The 23,105-nt window shown below is 42.0% G+C and overlaps 1 protein-coding gene across 4 annotated transcripts in view; it reads right to left on the minus strand.

The window, feature by feature from the left end:
* Window positions 1-21,694, minus strand: part of TSC22D2 (TSC22 domain family member 2) — a 37,178-nt gene extending 15,484 nt beyond the window's left edge. Inside the window, exons 1-3 of one of the 4 annotated variants that reach the window (XR_013393139.1) lie at window positions 18,709-21,694; window positions 7,401-7,565; window positions 3,354-3,425 (exon numbers count right to left, since the gene is read on the minus strand). Coding sequence is in view for 2 of the 4 variants with exons in the window: in XM_028731284.2 (XP_028587117.1) it covers window positions 3,354-3,425; window positions 18,709-20,666 (2,030 nt within the window). In the remaining 2 variants the exon portion in view is untranslated. The remainder of the gene's footprint in view (window positions 1-3,353; window positions 3,426-7,400; window positions 7,566-18,708) is intronic. The other 3 variants (XR_013393140.1, XM_028731284.2, XM_028731285.2) reach the window with 3 other exon arrangements.
* Window positions 21,695-23,105: the final 1,411 nt, after the last annotated feature.

A 23,105-nucleotide genomic window follows, 5' to 3' on the forward strand; every position in this document is an offset into this window, starting at 1 on the left:
AAACACGTCAAGCTTTGCACTGCAGCACAATCATTTTTACTGAAAATGTACTTTGCATGTTTAAAGAAGTTCAGTACTACTCCACTGACCTGTAAGACCTGAAAAATAGCTCTAGCAGCAGTTTCAAATGACACCCTCATGGAAACCATCAATACAACCGCAGTAAATCTCTTTTCAAAAGGAAGGCTAAAAGAAAAAGTTCTATTATAGAGGTCTGCGATTAGGCAGAGACCAGATTGTGAAAGTTACCACCTAATCTAGCAAACCAAAGATGGCCTGTTTCTACTGTTCCCTATGCTGTGTGGCTTTCGACATCCATAAAAATAGTGGAAATTGGGAGATTCTAGAATACTATCATGCTATAATGTCAGAATAGTTGTAAGAATTGGACAACTCTAGCCGCTGCACACCACCACAGCTTCAGGAAAGTAGTGATAATGTTTCAGCTACAAAACTTCTGGCAAGCAGCGAAGGAACTGTTAAAGAGTGGAAAAGCAAACATCATACCCTTCCCCCTAAAATTCAGGGAATTTTTGCATGTGATGAAACTGTTTTCCTGCAGGCATCTCTTATTGTCCAGGGGGCCAATCTGGAGTGAAACAACCTTGTAACCAAACAGATCCTCAAGGCAAGCTGCAAGTTTTTAGGGCAACTCCCATTTAGCCCACCAGAGATGAATTAAGAATTAGCTTGCCTCAAACTGGGAACAAATTGTATTGTAGAATATTGTGTTCCAGGTCCTGCCTCCGATGGCAACTTGCCTTCATTAGTGATTTAACAGGGTGCATTGTCTAGCAGTAGCCTGTTTTAATTTACGAACTACTGCTAGTGACCTCTTTTCAGTTGAAGTTACAAGGTAAGAAACTTTCTGTTATATGAATAGTCCCCTGCTGTTATTGTGAAATAGAAACTTGTTTGAATATATCCCAAATATATAGGTCACTCTTAACATTTAAACTTATGTAGAAAAGTTATCCATTTATTCCAGAAGAGATCAAATTGGATGACTGAAACAAAATAGGAGATCAACTGAGAACCTTGGCAGGTTGCAGTCATTCAACTTCAGTATTAGGAGGCTTATACACCACTCAGTTCTGCCATGCATTCCAAGTCATGCAAGGCAGTAAAAGTGAACAATCAAAACACATCGTCCTGTTTTCACGTTCCTGAGCTCTGCTCAATACTGCTCTAAGAACAGATTTGGCCAATGGGGCAACTTTCATACATGATAACATCTTGGTGCAAAAGATGCAAGGCTGGAATCTACCTACACTGCAAAAGTTACTGAATGGCTAGAAATGAACATAGGATGCAACCTGTTTTCCTTTATAACTGTAGAACATGCTCTTGATTGCCAGTAATGTGCAGAAACTCATAAAAGTGTACTTGAATCTACAGATAGCTAAACTCTGCTTCCAAGGCAAAGCCCTCACCAGAGTTCCTTATAAATGTTGGTCAACAGGTATCTAAAGGTATTGAAAATAATATTGCAAAAGTGTCACAGATTTACTGTTCCAGTTAGGCCAGTCATTCCCTCCTGCAGGATATTCAATTACATTCCCTGTCCCATCAGCACCCTATGGCTACTAAGGAGGGGTCAGTCCTTACTAGTCTGTTTTGAGGATTCTCTCACTTTATTTTTCCCCCTCACCAGATTTTTTTCTGTACTTCTGCAAACCTTGTGTTTTCCTGGGCCTGCTGATCTCTCTCTCTCTCTCTCTCTCTCTCTCTCTCTCTCTCTCTCTCTCGGGTGGTGCCATTTTGGATAAATAAGCAGCACCACTCACACCTAAACGTTGGAAATGTTGGGATCATGGCTACATTGAATTAAATGCAGGGTGTTTTTAAAATATTCCTTAACATTACCTTTCATAAAATATTCATATATTTGAAACTCTAATACTACTGAAATACCAAACATATTCTAGTTAAGATGGTAAACTTAACCAGAAGTCTACAGGCTGAATTCAAAACTGCTCTTTTACAAACAGAGAGGCTTTTTCTATTTGTGGAATTTCAGCAGAGGCTCCTGCTGGAAAAGGCTATTTTCACTAATCTTCATTTCAATTCCCCAACAGCAGCACACTACACATTGTGGGTTCCCCTGTCCAAACTCCCCCGCCCCACTGAACCAAACTCCGTAACTCTAGATATGTTATAGAAAAGATATACAGAAATGAACTCTTGCTGTTCCTGAATCCCCTCTTTAAGTGGCATGTTTAGATACAGCACTTAAACCCTTAAATGTTAAGAGATCTTCTATTCTTAATCCAGAAGATGACAGCATTTCAGACTACTATTGTGATTTTAAATCCTGTAATTCTTCAAACTAGAATGCGTTCCTTCTGAAGTGAGCAAGCATGTGAAAAAGCAAGCTTTAGAGAAGCCATTATGTTTTCTTTGCTTCAGTAAGGCAAATGCAAACAAATGATGGTGTTTCATGTTCAAATACAAATGTCTGAACACACTATAGAAAGCTATAGCAGTAGAAAACTTGCTGTAAGCCAGAAAAGCCACCAAGCTTTCTATCTATAATATTAATATTGTGAGAACGCCAAACTGCAGATGTTGAATTAGTAATGCAACTTTTACAAGTGATGTCCTCCAAGTTGGAATTTGTTGCAGTTTCTCGCCACATGTCTAGCTTTGCCCAAATCCTTACACAGGTTTTCCCTATCTATATTCCAATTTATAGCTGCACAATTGTAATGGTTTTCTATCAAAGTATTCCCCACATATGCTGCATTTTCATTCTGCAATTTAAGTGACCAGTTTCCAAAAATACTTTCCACTGATACGTCTTCAAAAGCCAGGTTGGTGCTGCTGATCAACAACATTTCTTAGGCTTTTTGGTGCTGGGTAAAGACTTTTCTATTCATCCTGGTCTTCTATTCATACTGGTCCTTTCAAATTTTAAATCTGCATTTTAACTTTGGGGTTGCAGCAAGTTCTATTTTCAAATTGTGTTTTAAGCTACTTTTGCTTTTATGTTTTATCTTGCAGTTAAATAATTTTTATACTTATTTATTGTATGCCATTCTTTTTACTGGGTGGCATACAAATATAACAAACAAATCAATTACTACGACTATTCTGCCAACTACAGAAGAAAAAGAATGTGGTGCATGGAACAGGGCCAGAATCCACATGGCCCAGAAGCGAATAACCATTTGACTGACAATTTTGAATACTATGGCTGCTCTAGTCAAGTCACAGCAGCTAAGTGAAGGACATAGGCAGAATAGGTATGTTGAAGTGAACATACTACTTGATGACGAGAAACCTGCACAGTGCAAAGCCATTCATGCATACTTCAGCATGTATGCTTTTTTTCCATACTTAAGTATTCATACCTATCCCAGAGGTTCTTTGATTCCCGTAACTTGTTCGAATGGAACACTTGGTAGAAAGTAGCTGAAGGATTCCTATGAAAGCCAGGAAATGAAACAAGATTGAGAACAGATAACAATTTGCTTGAAGGAAAATATTACGTTTTTAGGTTTCAACATGTAGAGCTCCCCACACAAAGATCTGCAACAGCTCGTAGAGTATAGAGTAGTACAAAATAGAGAGTTCACTAACACATGTAGCAGAAAGTGTGTAAAAATATAAGTTCCATAGCTAGGAAAAGAACTGCCTTGCTGGATCAGCCAGCAAGCCCATTTCCAAATGTGGCTAGCTAGGTGCCTGTGGGCACTCACAAACAGGACACAGTGATAGCATTTCCTGTTTTTACCTAGCATCTAATGTTTAAGAAGATACAACGTCCATACATGGTGACTTCCTTCTAGCTTTCACATATAACATACTCTAGCTCACAAACAGCAGGCTTTCCTCCTAATATGTTTTCTTATATAAGCGTGTCTTTTTACAACTTTTAATTTATAAAGTTAAGATGACATACACAACGGAAATTCAAGCAGTGAAATACGAAACCATAAACTGAAGGATTCATATTTGCTCATTTGGAAACAAACAAGTCTGTCACATTGGTCAAATATTTTTGACCAAGAATATTTACAGTCTTAAACAGCAAAGACACACTTGCACATTTCACAAGTCATTTCACAAAATAGCAAGAGAAAGGAGACCCTAGAAGTCAGGTATACTGTGTAACCATCTTTCTAAGAGTCAAGCCAAGAAATTCTTCATTTGAGTTTCAGTGTTCCATAAAGAACCTCTCTAATCTTGACATAAAGCCTACAAAATACTCATAACTTTTGATACACCTGATGGCCAGCAATCTCAGGATCCTTTGCACCAACCTTTGAGGCCTGTGGAGAGTTGGAGTTTGAGAAAGGAGGATTGGAGGGAGCAAATATGGTGGAGTTTTGCGGATTTGTGGCAGAGTCTGGCTTTTCTATTTTGTGTTCCCCACTGTATGTGATTTCATCTATACAAGTGGTACTCGGGAACATAACCCCTGCATAAGTGGGGAGGCAACTGTAATAGCATTATGAGAACTGACTGTGAAAGTTCAAAAGCACTTGCTTCTGTTTAAAATTAACTACAGTGTCAACACAAACAGATGCTCACTGTAACTATGGTTAGAGGAAGCGAGTCAATTGCACACCAGATTTTATGAAGCTAGCTTGTTTCCACTAGCCACAGTTAATATCAACCACAGTTTAGGCATTGGGTGGCACAGTATACAGTCATACCTCGGGATGAATACGCTTCAGGTTAGGCAAATTCGGGTTGCTCCACGGCACAGACACGGGTTACGTTCGCTTCGGGATGCGAACGGGGCTCCGGAACGGATCCCGTTCGCATCCCGAGGTACCACTGTACAGTAATTAAACTAAAATGATAGCACTGAGCTCCTTTTCTTGCAGCCATATTGAGAGAGGAGAGGGAAGGGTGCATGCAAGTCCATTGAGACTAAATCATGGTATATATAAAAATGCAGTTGTTATCTCAAAATTGAACATTAGAAGTGGGATTAAATATCATACAAAGGTGACCGTTACATCAGCTTGCCAGGTGGCACAATCTCCCCTCTCCTCCCCCTGAATGCTGTTTGGGGGGGATTCTTCAGCCCCCCCCAAAAAGCAGATCTTGGGGGGCTTATGCTAGCAGGGCTTGATGTGCTTGCTTCCACTAATGCAACGACTTAGCAATAGCTTGGGAGAGAGTCAACTATGAAATTCACACATACACAAGGTTAAAGCTTCAATGTAATCACGCTACAAGGCAAATCCAAAACAGAAAGCAAACATAGCTCCTGAAATAAAGCAAAAATACTCTCTCGTGTCACGTCTGTAACAAGACTGACATTTTCTCAGGAAGAATTAGCTTGTAACAAAATAGTTGTTAACCACTTTCCCCAATATTTTATGAGGCTTGGGTGCGGAAGGGATGGTATGCAGAGTTGGGGATAAGAGAGAGTGTACAATGTTCAGTTAGCACAATAGTGTGCAGAAATGTCTAAATGTATATCAATAATTACTCAACATTAATTATCAGTCATTGAACTTTTGGTTCTTAGTCTACAAAATTGACAATTGTTTTCATGAGTTACTAATAATTCAGCTAGTCCACTATCCACATTCAGATTCATTCCCAAATTCCTGCCAACTAACAGCAGAAGCAGAAAATAAAACTTTTGTTTTCTCGACACCAGCTACAACTGCCAATTTTTCTTTAGCTACGCATATGTGATTATTTTTATTATGTATGAAAGGTGAAGGGCTGTTATCCTAATGAAGTAATCCAAAAACAAAATATTAACCACAGAAACTAAATTAGGGTTTTCTCTAAAGAGCATTTCAGAATGGCTGCAACTCAGAGAAATGTACAAGCAGCTGTACAAGCCCAAAGCCCTCCTGACATGAAACTTTTGGACAGGAGCTCTCCAAGAAATGTAGTAAACTGCTTTTGGAGCCGAAATAAACTTACAAAAACAGTTTGCAATATGGCACAGATTTATGCAATTATTTGGTTGCTCCAGAAAATTCTGAAAGGGAACTTTTTCTACTGCCACAAAGATCAACGTGTTTGACTTACACTTGTAAAAGGCAAAGAATGCCATGCAAATTTTATGTGCAGCATAAATAGGTTTTTCCAGAAATAGTTGAATAGAAATTTTTCAGGGAGAAGATTGATAAAGCAGTTTAAACATCACATTCAAACAAATGTTTACTTGCTTTTTCTTTTAAAAAACAACTTGTACAGATTTTAAGGAATGGAGCCTTAATAGCATACACCTCATTTTGGAATCTAAACTTAATTTAGGAGTAAGACAAAATATAAAAGCACTGAAAACTTTGGCACTACTGAAAAGCTGTGTGAAAAAATCATAGGGATAGTAACTTGAAAAAAATATGACTTTAAGATTTGCTTAGTATTATGTCATTTGTCCAATTTTATGTTGCACAATGTTCATTCATTTTGATATTAAATTTTTTTCTGGACAGATGCATTTCTAGAAGTGGAAAAAATTTAAATCCAAACCACAGGTTGCTCCATATTTAAGTTGGAAACGCCACTGCATGCCCAAACCTTGAATATAGCTCAGGTAGCATTTTGGATCACTTTGATTAAAATATGCAAAAACATATTATGGTGCAGCTGTTGTTGCATAGAGGAACAAGTTTCTCTCTTTTTTTGTCAATGCTTCTAGGTTTTCAGAGGATTTTTAAAACATTTTTTTAGTTCATTATGGATCATTTCCCAGTAGTTTTAAATTATACTACACGTCCACCACATATGGTAAAAGGATCCCTCTACTGTCTTACATTTCCAGCAATTGCCCTTTGATTTTGACATTTTTTACTACTGTATTTGGTTTCAAATACCACCTATGCAGAATCTTAATAAATGTTTCTCTTAGTGTTTAGCATGCTGTAAACTTTATATTTACTTTGCCCAGCTGCTCCCATAGTGCAAAATCAATATTGCGTCCCACGTCCCTGGCCCAATTTATCGTTGAAGGTTTAACCATTTCCTCCATTTTATCCCACTCAAGTAGTTATACATTTTTAATAATATTTTGACCCTGGATCCTAATATTATCTTTTCAAACTGTGAGGCCTGCATTTTTAACGAGATACAGTATTCAGTGCTTCAAGGCTGGCAGTTTTAGAATATGAAAGAGGCAGCTGAAGTATATCGCACTAGCAATTAAGCTAAAGGAAGGGCCTGGGTCAACTAGCATATTTACTTTTTAAAGTATTCTAGAAAACAGGTGTAGCATACCATGTTCCTAATACAGTTTTAGTAAAAACTTATTCAGAATACAAGCCAGAAAGCAGTGCAAGTATGCCCCTGAACAGCTGGCTACCTGCTACTGACAATCCTTTAAAAAAAGAAAACAATACTGTCAATGTTCAACCGGTTGGGACTAAAGCCAGCTTTGTTTTCCCTTTCTTCTTGCCTCCCCCATCTTTGGACCAACTTACCTGCTTCAGTCTCCTCTTTTCACACCATTTCCTTGTTTTATACGTCTCCTCCCCACCTCTGTGCTTTTTCTCTTTTCATTTTCCTCTGAATGCCTTGAGTGGCTAGCACTTTCGATCTATCGCTACCTCTCTGGATAGATCACATTTAATATAAACACTTTGTACCTATGATTTAAAGGGGTTTTAAATTAAAAACAAGAAAAACAATACAAAGAAAGCAATGGATAATAGTCAAGATTTTTAAAGTTTTAAATTAATTTAGTTGTTTCAACAACATTTCAAAATGCCTGGGTAAATAAAAAAAGGATTTTGCTTGGCGTCTAAAAGATAGCAAACAGGCATACACTCCCTGGGAAGGGAATCACATAGCTTGGGTACCACAATGGGGAAAGACCTTTCCCTTGTACATGTAAGCTTCCCCTGTGATGCAGATGGTATTCAAAGAAGGATTATCAGTCTCTGCCAGTCAAAACACTGGCTGCTGCCTTCTTATGTGATATGTTCAGCCCATGCTGAACTACAAAGTGTCATGCATAAAGCAAATAGCCATTTGTGGAGATGGTAATTAAGGCATCATATTGATAAGACTACTGGTTGATGTGACATTCTACCTTAAATATGACTACAGTTTCTTTGAATCCAAATTCTGAAAGTAAGCAATACCACTGGTGTTCATTCACATTTTTCTATTAATGAACTATAATGAACCGAAGAGCAAGTTGAGAAGAGATTAGAAACAGTGGGAGTGGGGTTAATGTGTTCACCAAGCACTCAAGGAAAGTACTCCAGGTACTGTTTAAATATTATCTGTTCTACATATAATTATTTTTTAGATCATACATGTGGGTAAGCTGTGGATATATTGAACTGCTGGTTGGAGAGAATACAAAGCAATTCTTTGACTCCTTCATTAGATAGCTGAATTAGCAACATACCTGGAAACTTATGTTCAGGACAAAAGTATGCTTTCACTATGCTAAGTTTGGGAGAGAAAAAACCTTAGCTACTGTGGAGGTTTTAACAACACATGAGACTGGTTGGCTGCCATCTTTTTCGCATACAATGCCTACCCAGATATGTAGTATGTTTACTGTGCTTAGCTTATTGCTGATTTTATTTATTATTTGACTTTTTTTAATGACTTTTTAACAGTTTTACTAATAAGGTTATTGTTTTGCTCTTTTTATCATACCTTATCTTGATCTAGAGTTTTAACTTGTAAAACACATTTTGGGGTGCCTTGGCAGAAAGGCAGTACAATGGACCCTCGGGTTACGTACCTCTCTGGATATGTAATCTTTGGATTGTGAAAGCGGCAAACCCGGAAGTATTTCCCCGGGTTTCACCACTCACACATGCGCAGAAGCGCTTTGTGCGCATGCACGGAAGCGTTCTATTGCACTGTGTGTGTGTGCAGAAGCTGCGCCTCTGGTTACAGATTTTTTGGGATGCGCATGGACCCCCCAGAATGATTTAAATCTGTATCCAGAGGGTCCACTGTATATGAACAGCTCACTATACTCTATAATGTATATTTCCAAATACAGGTCATCTGTGTTTGGAAAAGAGGGCAATATTATAGCATTTTCCATAAAATAACATACTTGAAAGTTGGATGCCTTATGTTCCAAACCTCCTGGGTGACTATTAAAGCTTACAGAAAATCAGAGTCAATCAACATCAACACAAAACCCTTGGTTAATATTATAATACAGAACCAGATTTTCAATTATGCCTTTCTAATGGTTTTTTTCCTGACACTGTAATAGCAGTATTATCTTTAAATTCTGTTGGTACTCATTATGTAAAAATACTAATTGAATGTCTATGCACATAGCTGAAAAAATGCAAGTTAATCAACCTCATGTTTCCATCAAGCACCTTGAGTTCAAGCCATGATGCAAAGGAAGATCCCAGGAAGGGGTTCAAGCCCCAATCTGCACTAACTTCAAGCACCGTTTTGGCAGGGACTGTCCGGCTGGGAGCTCCTGAGTGAAGAAAGATCTCAGCAGGGCTTGCAACTGTCACCTAGTTCAATAGGCACGGACTACATGTCCCACTGGGCAAAGATCAATTTTAAGATTGTTCCCGTACAGCCCCACAGTTGATGGCATAGCTTGGGGGGGGGGGGGGGAAGGCTTCATAGACCCAAGCTAGGGCTCCTACCGAGCCAAACTAGGCCTTTGGGCAAGAAACTCCACACTGCTGTGCTAAACCATAGTTTAGTGTTACATCTGAACAAAGACATTCATATCCATCTGTTTTTCCACTGACACTCTGAATTCTATGCCTTTATTCTTTCAAAAAATGCTCAAAGCATCCTACAGTCTAATTATGGGTGGATAGTGAGTACTCTGTCCATGTCTCATTTCCTGCAACCAGTGTCTGTAATCAGGAAAAGCAGTCGCTTTTCCAGCTGGCTGACTGTTCTATTGTTTTTATGAAAGCATAACTCAAGAAGCCAGATGTTCATAGTTGTCATCTCTTGATTTGGGGAGGGGGATTTACCCCATAAATAATTCTACTAACAGTGATTACTGAAAATGCTGGGGAACTACTCTCCAAAATAGCAGAGGAAGAGACCATTTAACCTTCCAGCAGAAAAATCACGGGATTCATGGGAAATGGCTAAACCGAGTATGAGTACAAACTAAGTTTAGTTTCTATCCCGATAACCTGTATCTCACTGCTTTTTCATAGAAACTTAAAATGGTGTTTCAGTGTGCATTCTCAATTTAAAATGAAAAGGGCTATTCATATTTGTATTCTATTTGTGCTTTTGGTTTCACACCCAATATTTATCAGAGGAACAAAAACCTAAGCATATTCCTTCTTGTTGCACTTCCGTAAGCAGTCAGCAGAACACTTCAAGTAGAGATGGTATTACTACACTAAATTAAGTGTTCTCTCATCAATCTCACTAACACACCAGTTTTTGTTCTATTTTACTTTTTAAATTTCCATGCCAAAATATTTTCCATTGCCTGATACTGTTGTTGTCTAAGCTGTGTTTCATAGAATAAGAAGGACAGTGAGCTACTGGTTTAGAAGGCCTAATAATGTAAGAGTCCCTCAATAAGCTATAATGTGCCTGAACATTAAGTTCACGTGGTAAGAACGTTTATGGCACAGAACCCAAGGTCCTGGTTTTGACTTTTGAAGTCATAAATAATTTGGTAATGGAACTCCTGAAGAGGTCCTAATTATTTCTCTCTGAGGGGAGGGCATGGAAATCCTAATTGGTTGCTGCCTCAAGTTATGAGATTTCTGTACCCATAAGACTTGGGAAAACCAGGGCCTGTATCTCCCTTCTTTGGGCTGTATTGTGGTAGCAGGAGCTAAACCTGCAGAAGGGTGGCAAAAGTAAACATTTGGTCTTGAGGCTTTCAAAAAGGAACAGTTACCTGAAATGAGCCCCCAGGGTGGTTTAGGTAAAAATAATATCTAAACCAAACAGAAATGCAATCACCTTTTTCTACATGTCTGCTGCAATAGCTGTTTTGTTAGTCTGGAGGAGACATTTCTGGTCTGACCTTTTTTTCTTCCCAATGGGGTGGGTGGGAGAGAACAAATATTGCTCCCTCTAATAGCAAACTCAGGTGGTGAGCACCCACTGAATTGGCCACAGATAAATAATAGGGAGCGTATCAGCATGCTTAGGGGAACCTGAATTTGCAGAATTATTTGGTTTTTACAAAGTCTAACCATAACTTCAACTACACATAGATTTCAAGGTGGTGTACACAAAATATAAGTATTAATACAATGTTAAAAACAATAAAAATTAAAACCTAGTGGAATATAAAATAATAGTCATTCAACCAGCTACTAAAACAATGCAATAAATATTACAAGTCTGGTAAAATAAACAGTCTTAACCTGGCACTGGAAAGCTATTAATGTTGGTCTTATATCCCAAAGCCACCCAAAGCTAGGGTGTCACCACCAAGAAGGCCCTCTCCTTTGTGGATACTTAACACACTTACAGATGGAACTTTAAGAAGCGCTTCATCTGAAATCAGTGAAACATAAAGACATGTAGGCCAAAACCTTGAAATCAGCTACCGGTCACACAGATTTTAAAATACTACTGGCTCCTCTAAAACTGATTTCACACATGACTGATACAAGCACATGGCATGGCCTCAGGCCTTTCCTACAACCCCACAGATGTAGTGTGCCCCCCAAGAACTGGCCAGTACAGAATATTGTAGAATTGCTGCCAACTCCCAGAGACAGGACACACAGCAGGCTACTGGCTGTACTAACATTCTAGAACATACATGTATAAGTGGTACCCATCTATTAAGGAAAAAGTCAAAGGATCAAGAGAGGGTAAAGTAAAATACCAATTACTAGTTTGTTAATAGTACTAGGGGGACAGGAGGCCTAGAAAATGTGAAATTAGTCTTTACTTGTGACTTGCTCCTAAGTACAATATCCTCACAAGCTTAGGACATGTCTTAAAGGCCTGCCGGAGACAGACACTGCAGACTCCTATTGTGAAGTAATGAATCATTGCAATCTTTTGTTGCAAGTCTCACTTGTATCTATTTGGTGATGATGCTCTTTGGCATAAATCAAAGAGACACATGAAAAGCATACAACAGCAATTTGAGGGAAGGGTTCTAGTAAAGGGTTGAAGCCATTCTGCTATACAGCTCTTTAACCTCCTGTATAGCAAAATCCCATGGCATCTAATGGGACCTGCCCCATGTTAAGCATGCCCCAGTATTTTGATTTATTCACATCAACAACAGAATGGTTATAAATGCAATCCACACAAACTGCCTACTTGCCAAGGCATACAGGCTCAAACCCACCCACAAAGCATTTATTCAGCAAACCTGGATGTCTTGGGGACCTTTTTTGCTGCTAACTAATCACACAGAATAAGGTCTGAAAGCAGGCCTACAATATTTCTTTTTGCTGCTGTTACTGTTTCATTTCCTCCTTCAGCTGTTTATATGGCTCTGCATTTTCTGCAAACACTTTTGCGTTCTAGCTTGCCTTTCATAAACTAGACTGGTTTTCCAAATGTTCCACTCCGGAAGGCATACACAACACCTTAGTGTGTGAATAACACTCCTAGTCACAAGTACAACAGCTCTCGTGTTGGTCAGCACTAAGCCACTGATACTCAAACTGTTTTGGGGGGACCCTGGAGTTGGCTCGGAAGCTTTTCAAAAATGCTTCAAGAGCAGCAGTAGCTTTGAAATATAGCTATAATATAATGGCCCATCAATATTGCTAACCTTCCACTGCAATGTGCAGCTGCCAGACTGCTGCCTCCTTACTAGGTCACGCTCAACTCAAGTGGGGCAGCAACAAGGCATAACAAGGCCTGCCTCATGCCTCACAAAAACCAACTAGGAGCTGTAAAATATGCCCCAGATTATTTTTTTACAATGTACTCTGGTTTCATAGCAAACATGCAGTAGGCTCTCAGCAGTTAACAGAAAAGCTTTCCCTGAAACTAGTTTTTAAAATGCTGCTTCAAGAGATCCTCCTTCATTTAAAGTATGCATGTTGACACCCAAGATCCATTTTTAAAATGAATATAGATAGAAAAATTGGTCTGCCAAGTCAAATAAAGTATTTGAAATATACAGCAATATTCCCTTGCTCAAAAAAAAAACTGAGAACAGTCTTAACTATTGTCTGATATTGAAACACTAGTTATGTCTTTATGTTAGGACATAGATGGCTGGGAGAAAATAGCTACATAGTTGTGGCACTGGTACTAAATGTTATTAGATGTTCTTAAAATAAAAGGCTCAATGTGTGCATCTGAGCTGCACAAGATGATGTTATTCTAATAACCTGAAGATAATATTTCTCCCTGCCAAAAAGAAATCTGACACAGCTTTAGCAAAGGAACCATAATACTACAAGACTTCCCTTGTTTTGCTGCTTGCAGTTTTCATTTCAATGCAGAATTAGCCCACTAAAGTCTGTGAAGTAGAAAAGGGAAAAAGCTTCTAGAAAGTTGGCATTACAAGATAAGAATATAATAATTTAAACTTTTATTTTATACCAGATTACTTCAACGCTTGCAAGCATTCTGCACCCTTCTATTTGATTCCATTGCACTCCCTTCAATCACTCCCTCCACATAGGCCCCAGAACTGAGAACTAGAACCTCTGATACTAATATTTCAGACCACCCATTTTAATAGTGAGACTTTTAAAGGATTGCATTGCTCACAGTGTGCATTCATAATAATTGCACTCACGGATCAGAAGGTGATTTTAAAGGAAGCAGTCATTAACTGCTATAGAGCTGAATTTACATAGTAAAATTAAGAATTTGTCATCCACTACAGATTTTATTACCTTTGTTTCTATTTTACATCTATTTTAGATGTGAAAGAAGAATGAAGCAGCACTGCATCTTGTGGGAATGCTTCGGGCCTATGCAGGATTCCCACTTGCATTTGTTTCTGGTCCACATCCACAAATCACTTCAACATGGCAAACTGCTATTTTAGAGGCTGAAATTATGAAAGCCTGTAGCTGTTCTGAGCATGCTCAAGAACACAACTTTAAAGGATGAAATTCAGTAACAGCAGGATATGAGCAGTACCTACTGTTTTCAATTTGCATAATCCTTTTATTCCCCCTCCCTTCAAGTAAAGCATATAAGAGCAATGCATAAAGAGACCCTTATCAATGTTGATGCTAATGCAAGGTTTTGTTCTATTATGAAAGAGGCCTCAAGAGCTCAGTTTTACCATTTATAATACTTTATCAGCAACAATTAGCACGCTATACAAGTAAGCTTTTTCATAGAACAGAGAGAGATACTCTATGAAGAAATCCTTACAATCAGGTTTTCAACAATCCAGCGGCTGCTGTGGAGACTTCACAATTGCAGCTATTCATTAAAGTGCTGGACTACAGCCTGCACAGTTCACACTGGTCAGTTATCTATCCCATTTCTAACCAGTCTGGTAATATTTGCACCGGGTATCTGCCAAACATGTAGGAGGCTTAAACAAGCTTTCCCAGTGATGTATTCTTTCAAGAGTGGCAACATATTTCTCAAGAGCCAAAAGTATAGTAATCAGCTAGTTATGTTTTTAGAAGTCTAGTGAATGTTTGGATTTAACAGGATTAAAAGATCTAAGGTTTCATTTTTACCAGTTTAATTTATGCCAGTTATTAAAATACATCTGAGGATTTTGTCATCTGAAATGCATTAAGTATTTACTAAAATAAACTCAAAATGGTAACTACAGTATATATTCTATTAATATGGCATCATCTAGCAGTTCACATTCATTGCTTACTAGTTTCTGAGTCCAACATGGAGAACAGATTCTATATATCGTGACAGCTCTGCAGCTTAAAAAACAGTCTGGTTTTCTGGATGTACAATATTGCCAGAATATTTTGTATATTAGCAATTTGGAACTCTTACTTTTATACTAGATACAGTAAAGGACCCCCTGGACGGTTAAGTCCAGTCAAAGGCGACTTCAGGCCGAGGGAGCCGGCATTTGTCCACGGACAGCTTTCCAGGTCATGTGGCCAGCATGACTTAATTGCTTCTGGTGCAACGGGACACCGTGACGGAAACCAGAATGCACGGAAATGCCATTTACCTCCCCGCTGCAGTGGTACCTATTTATATACTTGCACTGGTGTGCTTTTGAACTGCTAGGTTGGCAAGGGCTGAGTCACAGGGATGCAGGTGGCGCTGTGGTCTAAACCACTGGGCCTCTTGGCCTTGCCAATCGTAAAGTCGGTGGTTCGAATCAGCACGATGGTGGTGAGCTCCAGTTGCTCTATCCCAGCAACTTATATACTACACAGGCACCAACTAATTATGAATTATTTCTGGAATAAAAAGAACTAAAATACAGAGGCACCAAATTACAGCATCTCCAAATGTAGCTTTTGAAAACTTTGATTGGAGACTGGCTAGAAACAAATAATTTAAAGAGAACATCCAATAACACTTACCAAGTCACATAATCTAGCAATATTCCCAGCAGGACCAAGGCCTTGGGCTGTTTCATACCAATTCCCAAGTTAAAGACTACTATTCTCTTTTTGAAGGTCCTAGCTGCACCACATTCCTGATCCATCCCAATATACATTAGCTTACTATATAGAAGTACCTAGAAGCAGTTCTTGAACTGGTGCTGGAGCAAGGAGACAATCTGTTCTCCTGGACAAAAAAGTATTAATACAAGCAAGAGCCTCCACTATGCATTAAGAGCACAGTTTGAAAACTTGATACCGTCTTCACCAATATTAAGCTGCTGATATGTTCTGTATTGTCATTACAAGCGCTACTTCAATGTAACACCTTTTATGACTCATACAGAGGTTAACTGAACTGACAGCTAAGTAATTTAATACAACTACAAGAACATCAATAAAAGAGGCCTCACATTGAGATAATGGGTTTCTCTTGCACATTCCATGTTGATAGAATCCTCGTGGAGGCCAAATCCAGAGTTAATCTCTGGAACCCATACAGTAAGTAATTTGAAATCCAAACACAAGCCAACTCCCCCTTTTTATAACTTTCTGCAAAATGTTTCTGCCTAACATTTCTCCTGTATATTTTATCTCAATTATCAACACACAAGAAGCTGGCCGAAGGGGCCCAGCAAGCCACTCTTCTGTTGCTGAAGAAATAAAAGGGGGGAATATTTGAACAGTATGTGAACACCCTCTTAAGCATACTGTTGTTTCTTGGAAGAGGCCTGTCATAAGACAGCTGAAGTGTCCCACAGACATTTCTAGTTGTACACAATGTCCCACAGAACTAGTTTATTTGCATTCGGTGTAGCCCAAGGTATTCTGCTATACTGTACTGGTCATTGACAAAATAATCCATGTATGTGTGTCAGCTCAAAAAAGTTTTGGTTCAAGTAATATTATTTACACACATTATTCCACAATACCATAATAAACATAACTTGCATACAGCCTTTAATCAGTACCACCAACTGAAGAACAAAACCTACAATTTGAAGCAAGCATACTAAGACTAAAAATATTCTCAATAAATGTGATTAGGATTGCACTATACATACATTAAAATTTCTTACCAATACATCAGATCCAACCAAATTAGCACACCCACTTAAAAAATATTATGTCAGTGGGTTGCATTCAATAGTTGCACAAGTGGAAGGCAGACCATGCAAGCACTCTCTCGCTTCCCTTCCTCGCCCCTGCAACTCTTGTACTCTCCAAAATCCCTGTTCAGAGGGAACTCTGTTGTATGGGGCAGCGGTGCAACAGAGAATATTGCCTAAAATCAGGAAGAACTGTGCACCAGAGCAACTCCCCAGATCCCTCTGCACAATTTCAGGCTAGTTCCTCCTCACACTGCATAGTATGCAACACAGATCCACTGTCTGAGAGAGGCAACTCTCCAGAGGTTTCTCAGGGGGAGGGGGAGAAGAGAAAGATGAATTGCACAAGTCCCTTTTCACTCGCACTACAACTCGATATTAGCATCAGGCTTAATACCAAAGCTATCCCTTTCCCCCCTACCAAGTCCATTGCCTTTATCTTGAAGTTGAAGTGAGGATGTTTATTTAATAAGACAAAATACGATATATACCTCCATTAGTGGTGGTTTCAACTTCAGTAAACCATAGCAAAATCAAGTTAGATGTAATACCCAACTGCAAATGCTATGCTATCAATTTCTGCAAAGCGGCAGGTGCCTGTTCTCTTCTGTATTTAATCATAAGTAGATTTGTTGACAAGTAGAGATCATACCTATACTAGGTTACAATTTCCTCAAGTAGAGAATTTCTACTTGATGCTAACAACTCAAATGTAATGGAATACTCTGATGCACAAGGCAATTTCATATGCTATTTGAAAGACTTCAAGAAATAAGCACATTTTAGGGAAAGTTACTCTACACTTTAAATTAGCACCAACAGTGCAATCCTATACACATCTACTCAGAATTAACCCTTAATTGGGGCATAGTCTCAGATAAACAGGTATAATAAGATTGTGGCAAGAGATGACTAAGGATTTCCATCCCTATGCTACTAAATTTACAAAGAGGAACTCTTACAGAGCTAGGCCAGAGGTTAATAGGACAGTCCTCTCACTTCTACGAAGGAAATTCAGTCATTTCCCAAGGAAAGTGTTTGCATCTTCAGCCCCTCTCATTGTGCTACAGTACTGTTTTGCTTATTTTCTTCTACTGTGCTTGTACAAATACACATAGAGTAAGATTCTTAATGAAGTGATTTTTTTTAAAAAAGTTACCAATTATTTATAGAATATTTAAGGGCTACATTTCCAAATTTGGTACTTTACCCAAAGAAACAGAGCCCATATGAAGTGTGTTACCCACACAACTTTCCCTAAAGAGAGGAAAAGCCCTGTCTTTCCTTCTGCCCACAGCAGCAGTTGTTAACAAGAATTGTGGAACAGCAGAACTTTCCTTGAAAATCCTGAAGCCCTTTACGATGCAATTCTATACATGCAAACTTGCAACTTACACCCAAACAAGTTGCTTTATAACTCGCTTCTTTTCAGTTTAAGCATGCTAAAGCTACAATCCTAAATACACATCATGAAACAAGCCTCACTGATTTTATGGGACTTGTCTCTGAACAAATATCCCAAGTTAATACTGTTATTCACCAATCTCTCAAAGCTTGTTCCCTTTATAATAACCACACACCTAACAATGATAAAGCAAGGGTTCTATTTAAAAACAAGTAATGTGATGCTATGGTTAACTTGCTTACTTTTTCCTATAAAGCACATTTTGTTAGTAAGCTTTTGCAGCCATTACACTGAAACTGCTGAAGAAAACATGTTACAAATCTGCCCACTGAATTACACACACCCATTGATAACTATGTTTCCATTGCTGTCATGTATATGTATTCAACATTAACAGAGAATAGGTCTGGATTTATTCAGCTAACATAGCTCAAGTTAAACAAGTGTATAGCATAAAGACTAACTATATATCCAACTTGTGCTTTAAACAATGGAAGAGAGTAACCTTACTTCAAGTTATCAATTGTGATGGGCTTGAAAGTCCTTGTAACTGTTTTTTCAAGACTACGGAAACAGTGATTTGCTTTTTGTATTCAGCTTAATATTCATAGTCTCATTTCCTTAAGTTCTTCCTTACGGTGGTTTACACATTTTTGCTACACAAGTAGTTTAGTAGTGAATCCCCTTTGTCACATCGTATGTCACATCTTTGGAAGAGATTAAGACACTTAAACTTGATAAATAAATGCTGTAAGAGTGTCTGCAACTAGACACCTGCATAAAAAAAAAGATAGAAGATAAATACCTGTCTTCATCACCATCAACAGGAATAGATATGCCAAAGACAGAGCTGGCAAGACTGTTCATAGGAGTAGTTGCAGGTAAATTAAGAGGGTTTGCTAAAGTGTCCGGAATAGGTGGCTTCACAAGAAGTTTATTTTCAGCAAGAGAAAGTGGTGGTTGAGGTAGGGGTTCAGATTTTCTTCTAGTATCATCAATCTGGCCTAAAGGTTGATTTGGAAATTGTCCAATGTTAGATTGTGGCAGATTTGCAGGTACATTGGTTGTGCCTTGCATTAGTGGAAGGCCAACATGTTGCTGGACAACACTGGAGCTCCTACTGACAGATGTATGGCTGGTCAGCTGGGACTGGACTAAAGTAACAGGGGCATTTGGCATAGTAACAGAAGTTGTAGACACACTGGGCACACTAGTACCCGGTACAGCTGCAGGCACATTCTGAACTCCAGAAACTATACTGTGAGGAGCACCAGCCACTTGACTGCTTCCACCCATTTGCTGCTGAGTCATAGATTTCTGTTGCACAACCCCCGCATGGCCAATGCCTTGCTGCACCACACCTCCTGGCTGAGGAATGACAGTCTGAATTGGAGTTGTTAGGCCACCCTGCAATAGCCCAGATACCTGTCCTACAGTTTCACCAGTTTGCGAAGAAACTCCCATCACTGGTGCTATGGGTGAGGGATTTGGACCAGCTATTTGTGCTGCTGGAAGACTGGACGCTCCAGTGCTCGGGACAGAACCTGAGATGGCCTGTTGAGTAGCTCCTTGAGACTGCATTACTGTCATATGTTGAATGTATTCCGGCTGGGCAGGAGTTTGGGCTGGCACCAGATGCACTGGTGGAATCTGCGACTGAGAATAAGCAAATTGCTGAGTCTGAGCCACAGGTACATTAGCTTGCTGTACCTGCTGTTGTGGCATAGGCAAACCTGTCTGGGCTATCGCTACATTCGAAGGTGGCATGCCTTTCCCATTAGGTCCAGCCTGTCCCATGTTCTGTGCATTTACCTGTGCCTGGGTCTGCAGCGGAGGCCCCATCATTTGCTGGCTCGCTGCTGTAGCCCCTGAATAGATTGGCTGAGCATTACTGTGAGGCACAGCCCCGCCTATGGGCTGCTGCCCAATGACAAAATTGGGTTGCTGTGGAGAGGGTTGGTTTATTTTCTCTGGCTGGAGTAGCTGTGACACAGCAGCAAGAGAGCTGTCAGCCAGGGAGTCGGGGCCATGTGCCGAAGTTGCAACCCCCGAAACTATCAAAGAGCCACCAGTAGCACCTAGGCCACTATCCCTATCTTGAACAGCTTGTTCAAAAGTACTGTTGTGTCTAATGCAATCCCCAGTCCTGGCTAAAACGGCCCCGCCCTCGGAGTCCCGGTCATAGTATTCCATACACGTCCATCGCCCCCGTCTATAGGGCTCTCCTGTACCGTGGTCCAGCTTAATCACCCTGAAGCGGGAACTGCATGCGGCGGCAGCCGTTAGAGGCATGGCTCCAGAGCCAGCAGCTGCCTGCGCAGTGCTGCCTCCTGCTGCCGCTGAAGAGGCCGGGGCGGCAGCCGCTGGGAGCACCGCGGAGCTCCTGGGAACAGCTCCTCCGTTGGCGGTCGGCACAGCAGGGGAAGGCGGCGGCGGCGGCTGGATCCCTCCGGAGGCCGCGGCGGCGACGGCGGCAGCAGCCACTTGCCCATCCAGGAGCAGGTTGGGAGAGACTGTCCCCGGGGTCTCCGCGTCGCCCACGTTGTTGAGGGTCTCCTCGGAGGAGCTGCGCTCGCAGACATCTTCGGGTCCGTAGTCGGTGGCGCGGGACACGTCGAAGATCTCGGAGGAAACGTCCTCGGTGCGGGATTCATCCGGGTCGTCCAGGCTCTCGGTGTCCTCGGTGATGCTGCTGGCCACCTGGGCCGTCGTCACGCTGGTGATCTGGAAGCAGCTCTTCTTCTTGGCCGGCATCTTGGACATGGTGCTTCCCCCGGGAGAATAAAAGAGGATAAGTCGTCGTCGGGGGAGAGAATGAGGATGGGGGGTTCCGCCCACCTGCCCTCGCCGGAGGAGAAGAGAAAAGCAGAGAGCCAAAAAATGAAAAGGCTCGGCGGAGAAGGCAGAAGTCCGAGCCGGCCCTGGCGCAGCGGAGGGGAGGATCACGTTCTGTCTACAGCGCAGTCGCCGGCGGTATCGCACATTCCTCCGGCCCTCGCGACGCAGCCCCGGCTCAGCAGGCGGCCACCACCAGGCCTGGGGTTGGCGATGGGGGGAAAGGGAGAGCGAGGCAGAGGAGAATGGAAGGGGGGCGGCGGCCGAGCTCCTCCTCTTCCTCCCCCCGAGTAAGGCTGCGGGCCCCTCGGCGGGCGGGCGGCGCCACCACCTCCTCCTCCTCCTCTTCTTCTCCTTCTTCCCTCAGCAGCGCCCCGCCGTCCCCCTTTCGCAGCCGCCGCTCTCTTCACACAGCCGGCTGCGGGCTCCCAGCGCCGGGGTGGCGCTCTCCGCGGGGGTTTCCGGCGAGACCCGCGGTCCCCGAGGCGGGCCCAAGGCCGCTAGTCCGTCCGCTGTCCGTCCGTCGGGTCTCGGGGAAGAGGGGCGGCGGCGGCAGCCGGCAAGTGAGGCGCAGGCCGCCCTGCCTCCGCTGTCTACCTGGAGATCAGCACCAGACGCATCTTCTCGGGAGGAGGGAAGGAAAAGGGGGGAGGAACCAGCCCGGCTCACAGCGGCCCCCTCAGGCGGGCGGGCCTCCTAGACGCGGCTCTCTCTGCGCCGACGACGGAGGAGCCGGCCGGGCCCTTTTCCCTCCGCCTCACACTCTCTTCTTTCTCTCCCCCCTCCCCCTTCTTTAAAGTCCGTGCGCGCTGCGCTCTCCAGCGCTGTGCCGAAGGAGCTGAAATTCAAACTGCTCACTCCCCTCGCTCAAGATGGGGCTCAAATGGAGCCGCGAGGCAACCTGGGAACTGGAGCTTAAGCCGCTGCTACTGCGGCAGCCGACACGGGGGGACCGCCTCTTACGCACAGGCGCGCTGACGTCACCGCCGCCCGGGCGCGCCTCCCATCCTTCCCCCCGCCCTCCCCCAGGATGAAGAGGTTCTGTCCTGGCCACGGAAAGGGGGCGGGCGGAGGAGACGAGGCAGCCGAGGAGAGGAAAGGGGCGGGGTCACCGCCGAGGGGAAAAGAAAAAAAACCCCTCCCCCCTGAGATCGTCATTTCAACCGTTTGGAATGTTCCACTCGCCCCGTAGCAGCCCCCCTCCTCCTCTTTCTTCACTGCGGGCTTGGTACCTTCCGTCGAAGGAGAGGGTGGGGGAGGGAATGGCGGCGTGACATCCTCCCCCCGCCTCAACTCGCTCCATTTTGGCGAGGAGGCTGAGGTGGTACTTTGCTCAGTCTTTCTCCGTGCGAGGCCGAGAAAGGGAGGCTCAACGGCGGCTGCCGTACCTTTCGCGTTACGAGAACGTCAATGTGCCAATGACAGGAACAGGATTAGTTTTATATATATTTTATATATATATATATATTTTACGCTGAGAGGCACGACGCGCCCTATTACTAGAAACCTTTTGGTCCCTGAAGGGTTTTCTGAAGGGCTTCGCCCCTCCTCCCTTTGCCCCGCCCCTACAGAAAGGCCACGCCGTTGCGTTTCGCCGTCTTTAATCCGAATTCACGACTAGTTCATTTTGCACACGGTCGCCACAAGATTCGGATTAAGGTCGCTTCGTTTCCTACAAAAACTTGTCGACGGTATTAAAGCGGTGCACTGAAACACGCCTCAGAAGTGAGTAGTCCCGTGGACTGGCGCTGGCCACGCATAAAATAAAGCTGATTTGATGGCCAAATGAACAACTTGCATCTCAAATCCTCTTGTGCGTTTTTGCTTGAAAGTATGGCATGCCCCTACCGAAGGAGCTTGATGCTGTTTTTACACCTAGGTTCGAGGACCCTCAGAGTGGCCCTTAATTTATTCAACTTTTTAATGACACTGGGTTAGCTGAAGCTGTACAAGGTCCAGCTGATTGAGGCCCGTCTAACGAAACTGGTTTTAAATGGCACTTGCCCATAAACAGGCATGGAGAGTGTGGGTGTGTCTTTTACAACACTTCAACCATGCTGCCTGTGAGCACAAAAGAGCAATTAAAAGTGTTGTCAGGGTAACTCCTCCGCACAAGGACCCGCCTCGTGGGGAGCCCAGGGAGAGAAACACCTCAGCATCACAGGACCCTCGCGCCACTAAAAAAAAAAAAAAATTGCCCAAAGGTAACGGCCTTCGCTCACACGTGCAAGAAAATTCTAAAAAGCGTTGCACTACTTTTACTAATTTTGTATATGAATAGCACCAGTCAAAGTTATAGGACCAACTAAAACATCACAAGAGTAAGCAGCAAGCTTTTCGGCTCCTGTAATGCTTTGTACTACAACG

The sequence above is a fragment of the Podarcis muralis genome, chromosome 6, assembly GCF_964188315.1.
Source record: "Podarcis muralis chromosome 6, rPodMur119.hap1.1, whole genome shotgun sequence".
Lineage (NCBI taxonomy): Eukaryota > Metazoa > Chordata > Lepidosauria > Squamata > Lacertidae > Podarcis > Podarcis muralis.